The following is a 23,581-nucleotide window of genomic DNA, read 5'->3' as shown; positions in this document are numbered from 1 at the left end:
CAAAATTCTAATTGGCTGGGGGGAAAAAACAGGTAAAGTTGATATAAAAAGTACGTTGTTTCCAGATAAAAAATATTGCTGCCTGATTAAAGAAATACCAGCAGATAAAAATTCTACTGATTTATACAAAAAGTTTATAAAGATTTCTGTCAAATACAAAAACAGAGTGAAAGCTTGCATTTTACAGTACATGATATTCAGCCACACAGTGTCACCCCTGTCCAGGATACCCCTCTCACACAGAGACTACCTGGCCTGCTGTATGGCCTCCACCCACTCATCGCACTCCGCCTCTTCCTCCGTCCTCAACTCCAGCGGTTTCTGCCCATCGTGGCCAAAAACAATCAGGAAGTACTGCTTTAGGAGAGAGGGAAAACAGCTGTATGTATTGTGTAAGATTACTGGTCAGGTCTAGGAATGCTTTATTTTATGCACATGTGACAGGATGTGTAGACAAAAGAATGATTTCTGTGTCTGTAAGAATTACAATGCATGGATCTTTGAGTAAAACTCTGACAATCAATTCCAACTTAGATTCCAGTATTAGCAGACTAGCATTAAGAAATAATATATTATAAACAATTACATTCTTGCTTCATCAAAAGTCCATTAAAATAAAAGTAAATGACAGGTCTGAGGAAAAGTAAATAAGACCATTTTAAATATAGAAATCATATTTACAGTCTACACCTTTTCAAATATTTATTTATCTTTTCATATAAAATATAATGTATTTTTCAGCAATAACATAAATAAAAGTAAAAGTGAATGCACTCCTTGCAAAATTTTAGTTATGATAATCACCCCAGTAAAATTCCATTCCACAGTTTTCCCCAAAAGAAATCCACATCTAAATTAAATTAAGCATGACGAATTCCAAATCTCAGCAATATAAATATATGCTATATTGCCAAAAGTATTGGGGCACCCCTCCAAATCATTGAATTCAGCTGTTCCAATCACTTCCATAGCAACAGGTGCACTATGCAGACTGCTTCTACAAACATTTGTGAAAGAATCAGTCGATCTCTGGGGCTCAGTGAATTCAAGCATGGTACTATGATAGGATGCTTGTTAGATATACATACTGTATACAGTGGAGGAAATAATTGAGTGAAATAAGTATTTGAACCCCTACCAACCATTAAGAGTTCTGGCTCCCACAGAGTGGTTAGACACTCTACTCAATTAGTCACCCTCATTAAAGACACCTGTCTTAACTAGTCACCTGTATAAAAGACACCTGTCCACAGAATCAATCAATCAAGCAGACTCCAAACTCTACAACATGGGAAAGACCAAAGAGCTCTCCAAGGATGTCAGAGACAAAATTGTAGACCTGCACAAGGCTGGAATGGGCTACAAAACCATTAGCAAGTAGCTGGGAGAGAAGGTGACAACTGTTGGTGCAATTGTTTGAAAATGGAAGGAGCACAAAATGACCATCAATCGACCTCGGTCTGGGGCTCCACGCAAGATCTCACCTCGTGGGGTGTCAATGATTCTGAGAAAGGTGAGAAATCATCCTAGAACTACATGGGAGGAGTTAGTTAATGACCTCAGTAGCTGGGACCACAGTCACCAAGAAAACCATTGGAAACACATTACACCGCAATGGATTAAAATCCTGCAGTGCTCACAAGGTCCCCCTGCTCAAGAAGGCACATGTGCAGGCCCGTCTGAAGTTTGCCAATGAACACCTGAATGATTCAGAGAGTGACTGGGAGAAGGTGCTGTGGTCAGATGAGACCAAAATTGAGCTCTTTGGCATTAACTCAACTCGCCGTGTTTGGAGGAAGAAAAATGCTGCCTATGACCCCCAAAACACCATCCCCACCGTCAAGCATGGAGGTGGAAACATTTTGCTTTGGGGGTGTTATTCTGCTAAGGGCACAGGACAACTTCACCGCATCAACGGGAAAATGGACGGAGCCATGTATCGTAAAATCCTGAGCGACAACCTCCTTCCCTCTGCCAGGAAACTGAAAATGGGTCGTGGATGGGTGTTCCAGCACGACAATGACCCAAAACATACAGCAAAGGCAACAAAGGAGTGGCTCAAGAAGAAGCACATTAAGGTCATGGAGTGGCCTAGTCAGTCTCCGGACCTTAATCCAATAGAAAACCTATGGAGGGAGCTGAAGCTCAAAGTTGCACAGAGACAGCCTCGAAACCTTAGTGATTTAGAGATGATCTGCAAAGAGGAGTGGACCAAAATTCCTCCTAAAATGTGCGCAAACTTTGTCATCAATTACAAGAAACGTTTGACCTCTGTGCTTGCAAACAAGGGTTTTGCCACTAAGTATTAAGTCTTTTTTGTTAGAGGGTTCAAATACTTATTTCACTCAATGAAATGCAAATCAGTTTCCCTTTTGATGTGCTATCTGTCACTGTTAAAATAAACCTACCATTGAAATGATACTGTTCTGAGACTTTTCATTTCTTTGTCGTTGGACAAACTTACAAAATCAGTGAGGGGTCAAATAATTATTTCCTCCACTGTGTGTGTGTGTGTGTGTGTGTGTGTGTGTGTGTATGTATATGTGTGTGTGTGTGTATATATATATATATATATATATATATATATGTATGTGTATATATATATATATATATATATGTATATGATTTTTTAAAATGTATTTCTTTTAAGAGGCGTCACCTGAAAGAGTATTTGACTATTTGCAAACAGTGTCTTCCTGATGCAAAAGAATTGTTATGATACAGGCATATTGACCCAGTACTGACCAATCAAAGTTGGCTCATAAGCACATCAGCACTTGCGGACGACTGTTGGTGCACAGATTTTCCTCCATTCCTGGATTTTTTGTCCTACATCTGGCATTCCCAAAAATGTGACACAATTCTGTCAGAGGTAGAACACGGAGAACCCGGAGCCATTCTGTCTGTAAGGATGACAGACCTATTGTGCCACTGTCAATGCAGCAACTGCCTAAGGCTGTATTGCTTTTCCACACTCCAGAAGTTCAGATGAAACTGGTACATGCACAGGAATTCACGCTGGTGTCAGCAAAGAATTTTTGTATAAACCTGAGCGCAAATCTAACAACTTACAAGATTTCGAAATATCAGAAACACAAAGAAGCAAATTTTGATTTTAATGATTAAAAAAACCTATTGGATCATTTGGATAATTTTTGTCATTTCGTTGTTAATGCTGCTAAGCAACTGATACAGAAATCAACCGCTATGTCTAAAATTCTCCATTTACCCGTGGCATACTATAAAACTTAAATTATCTATGTTCTCCAATTATATGTAGTTATCAACACATCTTGGTTTATTTAAGCTCTGTGTGTGACCAGTTTAAAAAGCTTTAATGACATCTTACAAACTGTCATTCAGTACAAGGGCTGGAATAGCATTTCACCAAATCAGGACTGCAACATAAATGCAACTACACTGATCATTCATGCATATAATAATAATAATAATAATATCCTCATCCTGACTATAATAGTGCATGATAATAACAAGTCTTCAATATTAACTCCACAGTCCTAAAAACATCATCAATGAAGAGCAGCAGGGATTGAGAAATCTACGAGTATGTCAGGAGAGAACCCAAGTCCAAGCTGGTGCATATATCTGAAGATAATGTGTCTGTAGAAGTTTATGCAGATATGTCTGTATGTTCTTGGTATGGAGTCAAGGTGGGGAAATAGCTTGAGCAATCTCTAAGTATCAGCATATGTACTATTGGCTTTAATCTGGGTAATAATATGAAAACATAATTGCCATGCAGGGCGGTTCAACCTCAGAGCCATTCAGCTCTCAGGTTTACTTCTCTGGTCACAATTTACACTCTGTATGCATGTTTTTAAGAAAGAAAATTCAAATGGAGAGTGAATAACTTTATAAATCATAACAGGCCATTATTACAAAAAAGGAAATAGCATTCATAAAGTGACATTTTTGTGTAAGCAGAAGAAACCAAAAACACATGGAAGGTGAGCATGTGAACTCAGCCGCAGCGAACTGAATGAGGAGTATAAAGGAAGTTTGCTGTGTGTTAGAGGAAGATAAAGGCTGGGAGAAATGGTCTGGCTCTCATGGCTTGACGACAAACAGAATTGCTGTTTTATAATTTGCTAAAATAGCCATCCTGAAATATCTTGTAGGTCTTAATAAAATTGCCTCCGTCCATTCTCCAGTCGCTGCATTCTGTGGATTTATTCACCTTCTGGAAGATTGAGGTTTCTCACAGAAACAAACATGGAACCTCTGGGACTCTAGTACTGAAGTTGTTATTGACATATATAGCCCCCATCAAAAAGATATAACATCTCAATAAGAAAAACAAGCAAAGTCATCTAGTTACATGGTGGCTCAGTGGGTACAACTGTAGCACCTCCAGGCTGGCTGTTCAAACAATGCACTGGCTTTATGTGTGTAGAGCCTGCATGTTCTCTATATGTACTCTGGTTTCTTCTTGTGGTCCACAGACATACAATTAGTTTGTCATCTCTGAATCTCTCTATATATTCATGTGCTCTGTGATGGACTATGTCTGTCTGGAATTGGCTCCCCTGAGACCCTGACCAGTATAAGCAGCTAGAAGATAAAGGGACAAAGTTACAAAGCACAAAATCATTTTCTGTGGTACTATCTGCAGAAGAATAATACACAAAACACACAAAGCTATATTATACATTAACTACTCTTGTGTGTGATGTTATTGCAAGACCTAGTTTTTGATTTGAGCAAATTATGCGTTATGAGTTGGTTGGGTAGTAACAACTTTGCTTGCACCAAAGACTATATAAAGATTTTGTTAAATGTTTCATCTTGCATCCAATCTCTACCAGATCAATAGCTACATTTCCCTAAAGGCTGAAGACGTGTTAACACCTCTCTGATTTGCATGTCTTTTTATGACTTTGCATATACTGCACATATCACCATTGTCCTAAGGCAGTTTCGTATCACAAAGGTGCTAATTTCTTAAGTGCTGTGCAGTTAATAGGTATGTCTATTGGCTTTGTATAAAGATTTACGCTCACTGAACCTAGCGGCATAGGAACCAGCAGGGAAAAAGGGATGTATACCCCCCAATATTTAATTTGGCTTCATCCACCCCCTCATAAAATAGACCTTTGCATTTAAATTATTCAGTTGTGTCCCCCCCAAACACACTCCTGTGCCTTTGACTGAACCTATACCAAAAGGATGACTTATCCCGAAGGAAGCTTTGTGAAAGTATTTGTGTCCAAAATTTGATTAAAAAAGCATTATTTAAATGGCTTGTCTTACAACAATTATTCAATCAGGATGTGCTACATTTGAGTCTCTTTATATTGTAACTTTAGCAAATACCCATATACGTTTTTTGCATTTCACTTTGTTTTCTACTATTGATTTTTTCATTCTCTTCTTGTTACTTGGGTAGCGAAACGATAAAACCTGAGTAGTTACATAAAGGAAACTGCTGGAAGTACTTGAGGTTGCAAGGTTATGTTCTTTGAAGCAGAACTAACAATACTGCCAAACTCTTATTTAATAAATGTACAGACATATAGCAGTAGCAAGCATAAAACAAACACTGAAGCTATTGAAAAGCCCAGCACTTAATGAGGAGATACCTACAGTACAAGACCATGTGTTCTGGAACAGGGTGGAAAAAAAAAACCTTCTTCCAGTCAGGGTGACAAGGAGGCCTGGAACTGATTCCAGGCTAGGGGAATTCTGAGGATTACATTATGTAATTTGAATTTGTTTTTAATGCAAAGCAAAATAATATGACAAAATCAAGGTTTTTCATTAAAACTTTAGTAAATACTACAGTTAAACACCGTAGCAAAGGGTACAGAGAACAAAGGAAGGATAAAGTTGGTCAGTAAAGTTGTTATCTTGGAAAGAGGATCTTCATTAAACAACAGTTCAGGAACAATGTCACAATAATCACAATCGTGGTTCTTTTAGTTTAAAAGGGATAGACATCTAATGCTCAATACTGAAGACGTAAAACTTTCTTTGTGACCAGCAGACTTAAAGAAAACAGCCGCAACACGAAACAGAAACACATCCTGGATGGGATGCCAGTCCATCCCAGGGTACTGTCACATGAAGTCAAGTGGGCTTTTTCATCATACTATCCACATACAGAAATACAGTGGCACGAATTAGCAGCCCCCAGGACCACGAGGCAACTTGCACACACGCACTCACACAGACACAAAGACATACTACGGCCAGTTTAGGGACGCCGTAAAGCCCGACTGCATGTCTTTGGACTGTGGTAGGAAAATTCAGTCATCAAAAATCATCACAATTTCTATGTTCAATCCCATTCTACTCCACATGGCACCCATACGTACAGTATTTTCACAAATATCTAACAATGATAAACAGAATTAATTTAGGGATGAAAAAGTACATAGTACTGTGTCAAAGAGATAAAGGCACATGTCAGGTATTGGTTTAGAGCACTATTAAGCAGACAGAATGAAAAACAACATCATTCGATCAGATTATTTAAAGATAATTTCTATGAAAGGGAACAACACAGTATGTCAGTCAGTATACTTTTAAATTGTGTAAAATTCAGTAAATTGATTAGTCACATTTCTATGATCTCTTCTGCCTTTCTCAATCACTGCCTCTTCCTTGATCATTATGCAGCACATTCATAAAACCCATTAAAATATAAACAATAAAAAATTATGCTCTGCTGCAGATTTTCGCTTTGTGGCCACTAATTATATGCCAAGCAAGCAAATCAACACACTGGATTATGTTTTTGTTATGTGAATGAAATGTTGAATTGTGATATTAACGAGCAGTGAAACAACGGGAAAAAACTAAATCAGTTTCGGAAGGCAGCACAAAGGCTTTAGACTGAAAAGAGAAATATCAACACTGCAGATTTGTACCAGCAATACATAGGCAGTATTTAATGGGCTTGCTGATGGTTGGCATCATGACAGGCCTTAAATACCCCTCTCCGGAACATGACCTGTAATCATTATGTTTGTTACATTTTCCGTTCCTCCACAAATAATGTGAGACACTGGACACCAGGAAACAGTGTTTCACTCAGAAGCCATTTGTACATCATGCCTCCAGGGCAGGAATGGGCAATCTTATCCACAAAGGGCCGGTGTGTATGCAGGTTTCTGGGATAACCTGTAGGTCAGCTGTTAAAAACAAGGCGTGAGGCACGTAATCCAATCAGTCGTCTATTAAGTAATCTAATTAGGGAATTGCAGCGAAAACCCACATACACAATGGCCCTTACTGGATAACACTGCTCATCCATGCTCAAAGGCCAAGAGTACTTGTCATACAGCTAGTTATCTTTTTCAGCTTTCAGGATGTGCACATTGTGAAAGATGCTAGTAGGAATACTAGGAGCAGCAACAAATTCTCTTGCCTGGAGTTTCACTAGGGAGGAAAATAATTCACATTATTTATAATATAAATTGGTCAAGGGTTGTTGCACAAGCTGCTTTGCTTCCCAGGGACCACTAACAGCCTTCTGCCCCCCTTCTGCCCCCCTACCCACCTGCGGTAAAATAAGTGTGTTTTTCTCCAAATGGTTCTGGCCCTCCCACTTGGTATACTGGCCTGTAGCGTTTAAAACCCAAAAGTGAAGAAGGTTATTGCAATGATCCGTCTTCACCTGACTTCAGGTCACATCCCTGCCAACATTACTGTAATGTCCTTTTAAATTCTTTGCATCTGACAAACTGCTCCATTCAGACTCTTGCCTTTTAGAGGCTCAGCAGTAACCAACACATAGTGCAAATTGTTATTAAATAAAGTTTGTATGTTACTCTGATGAAGTACTGTATGTTGCTGTTCTCATTGATTAATGCAGTGTGTTGTGGTTTCTGGGATGGATTTCATGCATAGATTGCAAATACATTATATGGACAAAAGTATTGGAACACACCTCTTAATCATTGAATTCAGGTGTTTCATTCAGACCCATTGCCACAGGTATATAAAATCAAGCACCTAACCATGCAGTCACGTTTACAAGCATTTGTGAAAGAATGGGCTGTTCTGAAGAGCTCAGTGAATTCAAACGTGGTACTTTCATAAGATGCCACCTTTGCAATAAGTCAGTTCATGACATTTCTTCCCTGTTTGATATTTCAAGGTCAACTGTAAGTGGTATTATTGCAAAGTGGAAGCATTTAGGAACAACAAAAACTCAACTATAAAGTCTGCGTTTGGCAGATGCCAGGAGAATGTTACCTGCCTGAAAGTTTGGTGGAGGAGGGATAATGGTATAGGGTTGTGTTTCAGGGACTGGTCTAGGTCTCTAAGCTCCTGTGAAGGGAACTTTTAATGTTTCAGACATTTTGGACAATTCAATCCTTCCAACTTTGTGGAAAGAGTTTGGGGAAGGCAGTTTTTCTGCCCCAATGCACAAAAAAGGTCCATGAAGACATGGTTGGGTGAATTTGGTGTGGAAGAACTTGACTGGCCCAGATAGAGCCCTGACCTCAACCCCATCGAACACCTTTGGGATGAACTATAACAGAGATTGCAAGCCAGGCCTTCACATCCATCATCAATGCCTGACCTCTTCTGGACAAATGGGTAAAAATTCTCACAGTCACACTCCAAAATCTTGTGGGGAAGATTTTCCAAGAAAAGTGGCAGCTGTTATAGCCACAAAGTGGGAACCAACTCCATATTTATGCCTATGGATTTAGAATATGATATCATAAAAGTTCCTGTAAGTGTAATGGCCAGGTGTCCCAATACTTTTGTCCTTTTAGTGTAGATGTGGCCACATCTATACATGTGCATCTATACATTCATCTTCAATAACCTTTTATCCAATAGGCCAGGGTCAATCTGGAAGCTATCCTAGGAAGCACAAGGCAGTGGATGCCCTGAGCAAGATGCCATTTTTCTATAATGGGTTTAAGTCACGGTGATGACGGTGAAAAAAATAGCAAAGATTCTGGAAAATTAAAATCACAGAGCTGCGGGAAAAACAACCATGCAAACCATTTTCAGCATCTGTGTGATAATATTAAATGGTAAAAGATTAAATGAGGAAAGGAAAATGAATCTGTGGAAAATTACAGTCTGAGGCATCTGTGTGGTAAAGCAAAATCAATTTTGACTCAATAGTGCAGGTTTCAAACAATGGTGGAGAAATTGTACGAACGCTCAGTCTCAGGGCAACAGATGAGCTTTACTTTTCACCTAGGAATGAGTGTTTTATTCACCAATACAACTTATGAAACAAAGGAGATCTCAGGATTTAATATATTCCTCTGTAATTTGCATTACAACATAGTCGGCAAACATCAATAAATCTTCAACAACATACGTGTTGAAGTGTTTTAGCTATATAAATAAGGCACACGTGATTTAGGAAAAAAATAAAACGGAAAGAAGTCATTAATTTATAGAAAATGGAATAGAGAGGCTCTGAATATAGCAGTGCTTATCAGTATTTTATAAGATAGGAGATTCAATCATCAGAGCTGTCCCCAAAATGTATAATTACAGCCAGAATTAAGGATGAGATGACTTCAGCCCCTTATCACATTCTGTTTCCCCCAATTACCCTCATCCCCTTTCTCAGGTGCTCTCAGTTCATCATCAGGAACATCCTTTTTATCCACGGTCAGCTAGTTAGTTTATCATATGGCACTGTCACAGACCCAGTGCTGCAGCTATGTTATTTCCAGATCTAGTCTTTCCAGTGTTGTCTACACTCAACGTCTGTGTGAATCTTAAATGTGAGGGAGCCTCAGATGGGTGCTGGATAACAACAGCAGCTGTGTAGCAACAGGCAACAAGAACAGGACGCAAAGATTATGGTCATCTTTACTAGCCCTGTCAAGATCAACGCTGGATTCCTGATGATAATGTTTTCTCAGGTCTGAAGATAGTACATATAGCCATGGAATATTCAGCAAGAATAGCAGGCCTGTCCACTAACCCTGGAGAGATAAGGCCTACTGTGCAGTTCAAGAGGTGTACCTTCATTTATGCTGACAAAAACATGCCTGTTGCAAACTGAATACCTTATTGCACCTTATGTTTTACAGAGACTCTTCAGCTTAATATCCAAATGAAGGAGTGCCTATATATGAATATCCCAAACTGGCATGGGCTGATATTCATTAAAAATCAAGATATTGACATCGGTCCAGTGTGTCAGTTTTGAGCATCATAAAGTGAGCAGTACCTGGCTAAAGACATCTTTTCTAAAATAATGGAGATGATTACTTTGGACGATTAGTCATTTTCTGTAGTGGAGGAAGTGGGACGTCATTGGCTCATTCACCACTTAGAAGCGAGAGTTTTTTCTGTTGAGCCTCCCCAGCCCAGCATGTGACCTGGAGGTAATGTGGTCTGCATGAGCGATGTTAGACAAAAATATATCGGTTATCGGTATCAGTCAAAATTTCCACATTGTTGCAGCACTAAAAAAATACATGATTAACTCCTTACATATATAATGTCTGTTCATAATTTATAAGATTTATTTATGTACTTATGTTCTCCTTAGTGTTTTCCTAGTGTTAGCCTCTGTGTTTAGTAATGTTTAATCTCCATATACTCCATGTACTTCATTTCATGCTGCATTACTGCTTCAGTGAGAAACAAGTGAGTACAATAAGAATGCAGTACATTGGGGAAGGAATGGGACACATCAAAGTTGGTTTCAGTTGTGTATCATTTTTGATTAGAAAGCAAAGGATTTCTAAGAGGAGTCATAGAATGTGACTATTTAAGCTTATCTCTGTACCTAGGCCTAATCAGTTTTGTATCTGGTTGTCAAATAATACAGTAGGTGAAGAAAAATGAAAGGGGAGTTGGTGATGGGCATATACTGTATATTATTGGTCAGATGTTTGCCATTGCATTGATTTTGCACAAGGAAAACAGCCATGAGTGTGGAATTGTGGCATTTGCTCTTGCCTGTGGAATGAGTAGGAAGCTGGCCCAACTATGCTTAGAGGAAGCAAATTAGTCAGAACCATAACAGAGAAACTGAACACAGAAAAGACAGCAGTTTGGAAAATCTCAAAAATGGTTAAAAGAGATAAAGAACAAGCGTGCTGAGCACTCCGCAATTATCGACAATTTTCAGGTCATCTGAATGAAGGAAAATCAGAGAAAGACGAAAGAAACATTAAAACTAGGTGAGTTCTGGAACAAAGAACAGATTAGGTAAACTGAAAATAAGCCTCTACCAATATTGTAGAAATAGAAATTGTAGCAGGTTTAAAGTGTAACATCTCTACTATGAGACATGGCAGAATTAGTGTAATAGCATGGACACGCGTGGTCGCCTATCCAACTGGCCCAAACATCTCTATTAATCATGGTGGCAGCAGCAGGAGAAGGATTTTAGAAGTGTACAGAAACATCTTGAACAACAGAAGAGCTTAATGGTCCCCATGACAGACTTGGGCTGGGGAATTATTTTTATCTTCATACCCCTTTGCAAGATTAACTTCTATGCTTCTGTAAATCCAGGCTCTAAGAAGACTGCAAAGTTCAATATATTGTAATCAGGAGAATAAGGCATGGCTAAATCTCTAATTCTAACAAGGGCACAGAAGTATCTATAAAAATATGTCTCCCGTGAACTAGTACTTATTGGAGTGGCATTTGTATTTTACAATATGAGTTTTCTAAGGTGGCACAATCTCAGCAAAGCTAACAATGGAAAGCGCCTCCTGAAAAAGTGTACACAAAGCAGTCGAGACCTGTTCCATTTCTTTAAACTTTTCTTTCCAATTTTGGGACAGCTGTTTATTTTTATTTGAAAACTAAAAGGTTTATTTTATCGGTATGAGGATTTTTGTATGTATTCCAGTGTAGCGTTGTTCTGTGAAGTCATTTTCTGTGTCAGACACCCCCATGCCTGACTGAAAAGCAGGGTGGAGAGAGCCACATATCAACACAGCAAATACAGTGGCTTTCTGTACAGACATGAACTCACGGTTGGCAGGCAGGAGAGGCACCAGCGATTTCTGGAACTGGCACATTAGTTGCTGCTGGTGACTGCAGGTTGACATTTACAGTTACAATTATTTATGTGGAGGACGTAAACTGGCGCATATTGTAGTAAATGTTTTAAACAATAGGTAAAGGTTAACCACAATCACATGAATACCCTGAAGTTCTGAGACTGTTTCACTGCTATATAAATGTAAAACACACAAACAAAAACAAACATAAAAAGAACAACGATGAAGGAATGGCATCCTGCTCAAGTGAAATTGTACGATGTATTATGGATGGCAGAGTGAATCAGTAGGCAGGCACTGTCGCCTCCATACTGTGTGGGCGGAGCTTGCATGTCATCCCTGTGGTGCAAGGGTTTCCTCTGGGTACTCTGGTTTCCTCCCACAGTCCAAAGACAAATAGTCAGGGAAATTTCCAGTTGAGTACGACTCCAATTGAGTGTGTGCTGTGATGGACTGGCACCCTGTCCAGGGTGTCCTGCCATCTTGTACCTTATCCCACCTGGATTAGGTTAAAGATTCCCCTGTATTGAATAAGCAGTTGGAAGATGGAAGATCTATCTATGTCTATTAAAATATTTTCCAAAACACCAGAAAACACAAATAGTGACTGTAAGTAAGAACATTTTCATGGACATTTAGGTGATACAGAAGGTGCACTGCATGTTTACAAGGACAGTTTTTTTCATGCAAGCAGGTATCTTCAGAATGTACACAGCTGGTGAACTCTATCCCTCCTGGGGGCCAATTATCCACCTGGCTCCCTCCCTCTTATCACACCCAAGCAACTTTGTCATTTGTCACCAAGTAAGCATTTAGCCCATTTCAGGAACACAGTTTTACATTAATTTTATATTAGCTTACCATTATTCAGTTCTATGAAAATCAATGATAATGCATATATTAATTAAAATTAATTACAAATAATATGGTTTTAACACATTATGTAAGTTTAATCTACAATATGTTTCATGCAATCCATTTGTCAAGCTAGTTTATCCTGATAAAATGGTCTTTGACTGGTTGAATACAAATAAAAGAAAGCAATACATTAATAATTCTTATTGTGTTGTATTGAAAACAATATTTTACAAAAAATACACATCATCCACTATCTCCCAAAATAATAAGATCATTTGAATAACAATAAATTATTTGATAATACATAAATGAGTGTTTACACATTGTAGAGGATCAAGACAACATATTATCCAGAAGAACTTTAGTGCTTACAAGCGATTCTCATTAACAACATGAAGCAATTAGGGCCAGGAAAGTTTAATTATACTAAATTATACTCATTTTGCTGCAAATAAAAAAGTGAAATGGTTATCAGTGACTATTAAAATAGCAAAAATATAAACTTCACAACAGACTCTGACAACTGTACCAAACAAAGAACAAACTTTATATACAGCCATTTAAATAAATAGTCTTTAGCGTCACTACTAGCGTGACTATAATTTAATGTCCCTTGAGCATGGCAATCTCACAAAATAAACATCCTCGGGAGATGTTTTCAGCAGGCCCTTTCTGACGTTGGAGAAGCATCCCCATTGTTAGGTTCGATTGCCAGTCTGACGCAGAAGCAGAATAGGAGGTTGATTTAGAACTTGTACTCCATTCATTGTTTCTAATTGTGCCGTAATTCTGGATGTTTACAGTATAATTTCCTAGCTACTCTTCACTGCAATCTGATTTTTAGCGAGCTAGCTAGAAAATAAAAAGAGTTTCTCCACCAATCAGATGCTCAAGTGAAAAGTGAATGCTATTGGATGCCTTGGAATTAGCTAGAAAATGAGAGGTTTCGGAAATGGGATTCATGTGGGTGGCGTAACTGAAAATGCCAGCACGGATACATCCTGAAAGCGAGAGTGTGTCACTTTAATATAGCGACAGCTAGCAAAAACTAATAATGATGATGGCATTAGCAAATAATGATGGCATGTTTATCAGCAAAAAGGCAGCAAAACAGTTGCGTTCATATAATGGGTTATGTTGTTTACTTTGTTGTTTATTAAACCAACCCTTTAAAATGGCAACCAGTGTCAATGTAATCTCCCTCCTGAAAACCCACCATGAAGATGCATCTTGCTTAGAGAGAAATGATAATAATGATCATTAGGTGATGGAACTTTTCACAGTAGCTACATGGCATGTTTATTTATACAATCTCCCCCCATGCGGAAATTTATAGCAATGGAACTTTATCAGCTGTGCTGTCAGCTCACCCCTCATCAGAACTAGGTACTAGCTACTACCTATTACTGTGTCCCATCTTGACTTTCAGTCCCAAACGCAATTGTCAAACCATAAAGATATGCTTTATTATACATATAAGGCACATTAATTGCTTTTTGCCTTACCTTTGCTGCCAGGTGCTGTGAGTAAAACAGTCCACAAATTTACATATTCTGGGGATTAGCCGACTAATAAATATCTTTATTAAATAAAACATTACCAATGTTATTAATATAGAAATACCTACCTTTTATCAAATATCAAATGGCAAACTTCATTAAAAATGTTAATTAGAATATCATGTACGCTGCAATACCATACAAATAATGTACCTAATATGACTGCCAATCATGCTGATTATTTAGTTTTTATTTGTAAGTAGTATTTTTTTTTATCCAGAGTTGACCATTTTATTCAATTGAATATATTCTAGACTATGCCCAAGAGTACAGCAGAGATTCTCCTGGGGTTCGATCTGACAGCCTTTTGGCCCATCTCCTTAACAAGTAACCAGTGTCCTCAGATTTGTCTTGAACTGTTTCTTCCAAAAAAAGCACCACATCATCCAATACAGGCAGCCAGAATCCATCTGCCCCGTGTCCCAGGGAGGGACACACTCAGTGACTGACTGCAACCTCCATACTGGACTTCAGTCTACCTTACTCCAGAAAACAGCCACCTGAACTACGGTTTATCACTGCACCACTTTGACAACATCTACTCCCAGCTATGGCTACTATTTTGTACTTGTAAGTTATGATTAGCATATACGATTATTGTTGATCATTTAAATAAGTTATTAATGCAGTCTTAAAGAAAATCAAATCACTTGGTTGGGGGCACAGTGAACTAAAGCTCTGTGCCTGTGATCGGAAGGTCGCCAGTTTGAACCCAGCCGTGGTAGAATAGTCACATGTCTGTGGGCCCTTGAGCGAGGCCCTTAACCCCCAGCCTCATCTCATGCAGGTGGCTGCCCCTCACAGTCAGACTTACTCTCACCTACATGTGTGTCACAGAGAGCAAGAGAATTTCCCCACAAGGGATCAATAAAGTACCAAAAAAAACCTTCATTCAACAGCTAAATTAAAAGCAAATCACTGTAGAATATGCATGAACACAAGAGAAACTCAACAGGTTTTTCTGTCCTTTTGCCATATACACAGTCATATATTGTAGTCCAGGGCTACACAAATCACGGTCCTCAAGGTCTGAGCACTGCTGAATTTCCAGCTTTCCTTTACCTGAGATCCAGCTGTGAAGCCTCTGTGGCCAATCAGAATCAGTAATTATTAAACCAAGTACATGGGAGAACTGAAAACAAGGCTGGGATTTGGACCTGACAAAGACCAGATTTGAAAAGCCCTGTTATAGGCAATCAAGAAATTCTAATTAATTCTGTGGTCAACTGCATATCTTTAGGCCACTAAAAGGACCCAGAGGAAACCCATATGACATGGAGAGAACATGCAAACTGTACACAGAGGAAACAGGTGGGATTCAAACGCCATAACCAAGTAATGAAAGACAACAGCACAAACCACAGGGCCATCATGCTACCCCTCAAAGCACAGCCATTAATTATAATTTTCCATGCTTTAAATTATTTGACAGGAGGCTCAGGCAGATAAAAATGTCCAAACACTTTCAACTTCTGCTGGTGCTAGGATTTTGCCATAAAAACAGAGCTTCAGCAGCTAATTAGCCTACATTATTGTAAGCTGACTGACATCAAGCAAACCAGTCCCCTTTTCCACTGTAAAATAGTACAATTTACGTCACATAACAAGAACAAACGGATTACAGATTTTATCTGTTGACTGTACTGTGTATCATATGATAAAAAATACCATATCATAGAAAGGATATGATGTAACAGAAATGAATGAACACTCTGTAGTAATACTACTAGTAGTAAAAAATAATAAGATAATATAAGATTTCTATATTGTCATTGTACAGAGTTCGATTAAACTGAGTAGCAGTCCTTCGGTACGTTCACACGTAACAAATATCAGTTAACAGGAGGGGGAAAAGAGTAGTCATAATAATTTATTTGCAAATTTCCCCTATAAAACTAAAACTCAATACCATATATGCAATAATTGGTTCCACGTCATGAGTAGTAATTTTAATATCTGGTACACTGCACTGAAATGGCCCATTTATTAGGTGTCCCTACGTAGTACCAAGCAGAACCCCCTATTGTCACTAGAATCACTTCAAAAGCTAATGAACTGCGCTTTCAGAGACACCTTTCTGCACATCACTGTTGTACTGAGCTGTTTTTTTCTGCACCAGCTGCCTTTGTGTTAGCTTTGAGGAGTTTGCCCATTCTCCTCTGATCTCTCTCATTAACAAGGTGTTTTCACTACCCACCAAGCCATTCTCCGCAAACCAAAGCCCGTGTAATACACGTGAATCCCCGGAAGGAGACTGTCTATAAGAGATGCTGGAACTACCTTGTTGACATCCAACACTCACATTATGTTTTAAATACTTAAATATCAAGAGTTTTATTCTAATACTTCGTTCGTTATATTTAGTTACAGCCACATGATTTGCGTTAATGGGCAGATGTACCTATAAAATGTTTATGGAGTATATTTCGTCTCTTTTCCATATTAACATGATTAACTTGCAAGGAAGCTAAGTGGTATATATCACTGAATGTATAACTTTCCTCCACGCCGCCCTTCCAGCATTGCACGTCCTACGTTAAATAGACGGTTCGAGAAACCTGTTGAACTGGGCTTACCGTATTTGTTCAAGAAGAAAAAAAAACTTTACTCAAGTGTCATACCGCAAAAAACACATTTTAGGCAAAAAAATCTGCGGTTGAATACATGCTAAACGTAAAATGACATCTTTACGCATAAATGAGAAATAGGAGTAAAATTAATAAACCCACACAAAAGGACAAATGTTATGTCATTGTCCAAATATATGTACTATTAATTGTAAGCAAAGTGCCCGTGACCAGCTTTAATTCCAATAAATAACGCATAAAGGAGCTTTACATGTCCTTGGATGATCAGGTTGAACACACACCCTTCAGTACGTTTTCTGTATTAGAGTATAATACAATAAGTCAGTCAATAAACGGTTAATCTGCACGCTAATCTTGGTTGTTTGACATATGGGGTTACAAGAAAAAAAACTTCAAAGACGATAAAATAACTCACCAGCTTGTCCATCGTCTCCTTGCCCACAGTGGACATTTTTGGGGCTGGGACCCTCTCACATGTGCATCCTTCTAATAAATAAATCCCAGATGGTCGAGAGCTCTGGTCGTTTTCAAAATAAAACAGGACATTTTGATATAAAGCAAAGTACTTTTCGTGCCATCGGCTGTTCTCCGTGGTCTTCTTGCTGAGATATCCGCGCTTGGTTCCTTCTTTACGCGCAACCACAGAGAGATACAGAGCATGTCCCTCATTGTATCTCACACTTTTCTGCATTTTCCGTCTGCGTAAAAAAATGTATTAACCTTACATAACACTTCAGCGTTCTTCTCACATTGTAGTAAAATAGATAAAGCTATAACAAGAAGGGTATAAAAAATTTCCCGCCGAACCTCATTATAAAAGTTATTTGCTGTGGGATTATTTTATGCGGTGCAACTAATACTCCAATGAACCTGAAAAACGGCTGAACCAAAAGCTCGTCAATTTTACCAAATGATAACTTTTTAATAGAAATAACAGCAAAACACAATCAAGCAGATAACATGAGGGGGAAAAAAAGCTTATCCTGCATGTAACTGAGTACAAAAATGACCCAGTGAACAGACGGTAAAAGAAAATCACATCTGAGATGATCTGTAATCGGCTTTGATGCCGGCTTAAAGGCAGGTCCGTGTGCGCTTCTGGCTGGATGGTCTCGTCGGACCTCGGCTTAAGGGGACGGACAGCGCAGTTCATCGGAGCGGATTTGCATTGCTAGAAACAAGGGCGGAGCGAAACGACACGATCAGTCTATTTAAATAAACCAATTTTTTTTTTCCATTTTTCATTCTTTTTTTTACAGAAAGCTGTCCGTCAATTTCCCGGTAGGTGTAGCTCACCGAGACGCACATTACTATGCGCAAGGGGATGCCAATTAGCTTAGCTTTTTTCCTCTTTAACGTCATTTCATTCATCTATTGCTTCTGACCACTTTCGTGCAAGGGAATTTTTTTTAGGAATAATATTTTCACGAATTAAATGTTTTATATCGATTGAATAGCTGAAACGTCAGTCTTTTCACTTCCAAGAATGATAATAAACGTCAGCCTGGATTGCATTTTTAAGTTTTTAAGGAACAAACTTTCTCCAAATAGTCAGTGTAGTGAGTCAACGGAACTCGTGTTTCAAATAACGAATAGTGAATTGTCAAACGATTTAGGTGTAAATTGGCAATTATAAATAATAAACCACAGGCAGTTAAGCATCGATAATTTTCCATGTCTATGATGTCAGTTTTTGATGAGAGTATAGTGCAGTAACAGTGAGAAACAAATTATAATGTATTGATTTTGCAGTTTCTCGGGGTGATCTAATTTCACCATGTAAACCCAATACTTCGTCAAATCACAGTTTTGTTCTCGATCTTGATGAATGTCTTGGTTTCTCAATGATAAATTTCTCAGGGAGTCACTGTAGAAGCTGCTTAGAGTATAAGCATTGTCCACCCCTTCAGTCTGCCTGCACATGTAACAGTAACACTAGAAGAAGTACTTTGTGTGTATTTGTACTAATATACATTAAATTATTACAAATCAATTACAATTTAGATCAGAGGAGTGCTATTTGGATGTACCAAACAGGGGGTGGTAGTTTATCACAGGATGCACAATTTTCCACACATTATATTTGCATCGTTTAACCTAGAAAAATACTTATATACCACTGAAGTGTTTCTGAAAATCAGATAAAAAATATATGTCAAATATTAATTCACGTGCAGAAACATTACCAAAAAATATATTGTGAGCATCATAATCATTACACTGCTAAAGTTATACCCTCTGCCATTAAGTAGAGCTCTTCTCCAGCAAGTAAATTGTCTCAGAAATACCAAAAGTAACTAACACTGGACTCTCAAATTATGTACTTCAAATCACCACAATGTTAACTTATATTTCAGCCCTGAAGTAAGAACTTTTTGCATTAAATAAAAAAAGCTAAAATTGGAATTTTGTGCAAACAATTGCAGTCCTGCATTTCACTGAATGTATAAAAATGTGTTTGGCTATATGACAGCCACAATCTTGTCACTTAATTTCCATCTTAAACTGTCATGAGCTTCAGCTGCTTCCCAATCCATGGCGGTGTAACTGCTCCATCCTGGGGGAGCCCCTGATTCTGCAGCACAGATTCCTTTGCCATTTTCTTCCTCCGTTTCTCGTGTGAATAAAAAAGAAGACCTTGAAACTCCCCACAGGGAGATGCTGACAGCTGGAGCGACTTGTGTGGACACTGTGGGCCTATAGCGCAGTGGAGATGCGTGGGTGCTGGGTGGGCGAGCACAGCCCGTCATCCTGACAAAGTAAAACCTGGGGAGGGTCAGGCTGGCGGAGAGCGAGCGAGAAGCCGCACGGCCTTCTGAGTGCACACTTCCTAAGGCAGTGCCATCTGGGGAAACCCCTAACCCTCACTTCTCCAGTCAGTACCTTGGGGCATAGCCACCTGTGAGCTACAAGCTAGCAAATAGGATCACATGCAGGCAGTACAAATACTTCACAAACAGCCGTGAACCGAAACTCAATCTCAGCAGAAGCGCTTGGCTGACAGAAAGGTGGCCCCCACCCTCCTGTGACCAGCATGATAAGCATGTTTTCAATACAAGACCGCAAGATATAAACAAAAGCCCAACTAATGCATGTATTATTCAAACAATTTATTAATAAAATGACATCCTCAACACTGTTTACCTATTTTCACTGTTCTACATCATCGACATGGCATTTTCCTGCAAAATTCAACACACTCTTGAACGTTTTCAATCTGTCATCAGTGCTTCATGTTTCCTGAGGAACTTGGAAGGAATCTGGTGATTCGTAAACATGACCCTGATTTGTCTGAGTAATCGTAACAGATTAGGACCTCCAAAAACAAAATTAAAAGGTCCTTTTTGAGCCACAAAGTCACCGTCTAGAAAATGACTACAATTATATTTTTAAATCTACAATTAATTATTTTCTGTCTGTTGCCGTAATATCCATGTCAGTTTTTACAGTTAATATTCTATACATTATTGCAGAAAATTTCAATACATGGCCACAACATGGGGAAGCTTAGCCCTAAAAACAACAAGATTTTCTAAATATCATATTTTTTGTCTATTCAGCAACCCGTCAACCTAAATTGCATTCTTCTGTGTATAGGTTTGACCTCTTGTGAGTTGTGATCTGTTAGGTGGAATTCAGGAATGCAACTGCATCCAGTCCATCAAGCTCTTCTTATCTTTAATTTCCCAGGCGTCAGTGAAAAGCTTGATATTTCTGGAAAAAAAGAAACACACAAAAGTAAATTTGCATTCCTTTGTACAAACCTGTCATAGACATAATTAGTAGACAAAAAATAAGCAATGTGTGGAAACAAGAACATGATAGATAGACACAACACAAACATACAGAAAATACTGAAGACACATACTGGTAAGACAGTAAAACACAGTCACAGTCACCTCTACCTTAGAGTGTAAAAGTGTAATGGGAGGACAAAGCCGTTTGCTATGGAAGCGATTTATGTGCTTTCCGAGCATCTACCAAACAAGCATTGATAACATCAATAACACTGGAGAGACAACCAAAAGACCCAGACAAACATTTAATAAAGCATAGATTTATATGAGGGGGCAGCGCCTGAGGCAGCACTCCGCTCCCACAAGAAATCCCGATGTAAGTGAGATTAGTACAGCTCTAGGGAAATAGCTCTTAAAATTCCAATATAACAGAAAAGTCCTGAGTATCCATGGAGCGTAATTAACAGTCGTCATTATTTTGTGACAAAAGATGCATACTGTCAGGTGTGATAAAGCAATTATTATTATTATTGTCATAATTATTATTATTGTTGTTATTATTATTATCATCAATAATAACAATAACGATAATAATAATAATAATTATTATTATTATTATTAATGATAAAAATTATAAATTTAATGATAATAATAATGACTTCCAGGCTTTATCACACCTGAAAGCATATTATTAAATATATAATTAAATTTTTTCATTAAAAGATGGCAAAAGATACAAATATCACAATACATTCTTCATGATGTATGTTTTATTTTGAACTACTTTCCATTTTACCAAAATGATTGTGGGATACTGAAGGTTGACTATAAAATGGAAATGCAAAGTCAGACCATGTAGATTATACAAAGTGATAGAGTATCAGCGACAGAGTCCATTTCTTAAGCATCAAGCATAAAGTTAACAATTAAAGAGCCCCAAAAAAGACTCTCCTGGTGCTGTCCCTGTGCTGTGAGTTGTCCGTAAGGGAAAGCGGACCGGCACGGTGTGGCTGGCTACTTCCTGGCAAACTGTCCGTAAGGGAAAGCGGACCGGCACGGTGTGGCTGGCTACTTCCTGGCAAACTGTCCGTAAGGGAAAGCGGACCGGCACGGTGTGGCTGGCTACTTCCTGGCAAACTGTCCGTAAGGGAAAGCGGACCGGCACGGTGTGGCTGGCTACTTCCTGGCAAACTGTCCGTAAGGGAAAGCGGACCGGCACGGTGTGGCTGGCTACTTCCTGGCAAACTGTCCGTAAGGGAAAGCGGACCGGCACGGTGTGGCTGGCTACTTCTTGGCAAACTGTCCGTATTGCGGACCGGCACGGTGTGGCTGGCTACCTCCTGGCAAACTGTCCGTAAGGGAAAGCGGACCGGCACGGTGTGGCTGGCTACCTCCTGGCAAACTGTCCGTAAGGGAAAGCGGACCGGCACGGTGTGGCTGGCTACCTCCTGGCAAACTGTCCGTAAGGGAAAGCGGACCGGCACGGTGTGGCTGGCTACTTCCTGGCAAACTGTCCGTAAGGGAAAGCGGACCGGCACGGTGTGGCTGGCTACTTCCTGGCAAACTGTCCGTAAGGGAAAGCGGACCGGCACGGTGTGGCTGGCTACTTCCTGGCAAACTGTCCGTAAGGGAAAGCGGACCGGCACGGTGTGGCTGGCTACTTCCTGGCAAACTGTCCGTATTGCAGACCGGCACGGTGTGGCTGGCTACCTCCTGGCAAACTGTCCGTATTGCGGACCGGCACGGTGTGGCTGGCTACCTCCTGGCAAACTGTCCGTATTGCAGACCGGCACGGTGTGGCTGGCTACCTCCTGGCAAACTGTCCGTATTGCGGACCGGCACGGTGTGGCTGGCTACCTCCTGGCAAACTGTCCGTAAGGGAAAGCGGACCGGCACGGTGTGGCTGGCTACCTCCTGGCAAACTGTCCGTAAGGGAAAGCGGACCGGCACGGTGTGGCTGGCTACCTCCTGGCAAACTGTCCGTAAGGGAAAGCGGACCGGCACGGTGTGGCTGGCTACTTCCTGGCAAACTGTCCGTAAGGGAAAGCGGACCGGCACGGTGTGGCTGGCTACTTCCTGGCAAACTGTCCGTAAGGGAAAGCGGACCGGCACGGTGTGGCTGGCTACCTCCTGGCAAACTGTCCGTAAGGGAAAGCGGACCGGCACGGTGTGGCTGGCTACTTCCTGGCAAACTGTCCGTATTGCAGACCGGCACGGTGTGGCTGGCTACTTCCTGGCAAACTGTCCGTATTGCGGACCGGCACGGTGTGGCTGGCTACCTCCTGGCAAACTGTCCGTATTGCAGACCGGCACGGTGTGGCTGGCTACTTCCGGGCAAACTGTCCGTATTGCAGACCGGCACGGTGTGGCTGGCTACTTCCTGGCAAACTGTCCGTATTGCAGACCGGCACGGTGTGGCTGGCTACTTCCTGGCAAACTGTCCGTATTGCAGACCGGCACGGTGTGGCTGGCTACTTCCTGGCAAACTGTCCGTATTGCAGACCGGCACGGTGTGGCTGGCTACTTCCTGGCAAACTGTCCGTATTGCAGACCGGCACGGTGTGGCTGGCTACTTCCTGGCAAACTGTCCGTAAGGGAAAGCGGACCGGCACGGTGTGGCTGGCTACTTCCTGGCAAACTGTCCGTAAGGGAAAGCGGACCGGCACGGTGTGGCTGGCTACCTCCTGGCAAACTGTCCGTAAGGGAAAGCGGACCGGCACGGTGTGGCTGGCTACTTCCTGGCAAACTGTCCGTATTGCGGACCGGCACGGTGTGGCTGGCTACCTCCTGGCAAACTGTCCGTAAGGGAAAGCGGACCGGCACGGTGTGGCTGGCTACCTCCTGGCAAACTGTCCGTATTGCGG

General features: G+C 40.2%; 2 protein-coding genes across 8 annotated transcripts in view; both read right to left on the bottom strand.

Moving 5' to 3' along the window:
* The window catches only part of rasgrf2b (Ras protein-specific guanine nucleotide-releasing factor 2b), a 55,918-nt gene extending 37,715 nt beyond the window's left edge, over positions 1-18,203 (bottom strand). For 3 of the 6 annotated variants that reach the window (XM_023824051.2, XM_023824056.2, XM_072708875.1), the window contains exons 1-2: positions 17,396-18,201; positions 251-357 (exon numbers count right to left, since the gene is read on the bottom strand). In XM_023824051.2, coding sequence (XP_023679819.1) covers positions 251-357; positions 17,396-17,671 — 383 coding nt within the window. In that variant the 5' untranslated portion in view covers positions 17,672-18,201. Of the gene's footprint in view, positions 1-250; positions 358-17,395 lie in introns of all 6 variants that reach the window. The other 3 variants (XM_023824053.2, XM_023824052.2, XM_023824054.2) reach the window with 3 other exon arrangements.
* Positions 18,204-20,075: 1,872 nt separating this feature from the next.
* msh3 (mutS homolog 3 (E. coli)) overlaps positions 20,076-23,581 on the bottom strand; it is a 78,842-nt gene continuing 75,336 nt past the window's right edge. For both annotated transcript variants that reach the window (XM_023824059.2, XM_023824061.2), the window contains one exon: positions 20,076-20,694. In XM_023824059.2, coding sequence (XP_023679827.2) covers positions 20,616-20,694 — 79 coding nt within the window. In that variant the 3' untranslated portion in view covers positions 20,076-20,615. The remainder of the gene's footprint in view (positions 20,695-23,581) is intronic.

The sequence above is a fragment of the Paramormyrops kingsleyae genome, chromosome 2 (genome assembly GCF_048594095.1).
Source record: "Paramormyrops kingsleyae isolate MSU_618 chromosome 2, PKINGS_0.4, whole genome shotgun sequence".
NCBI classification, from domain to species: Eukaryota; Metazoa; Chordata; class Actinopteri; order Osteoglossiformes; family Mormyridae; genus Paramormyrops; species Paramormyrops kingsleyae.
The sequence above is the reverse complement of the archived record's forward strand: the minus strand, read 5'-3'. Positions and strand labels throughout refer to the sequence as shown.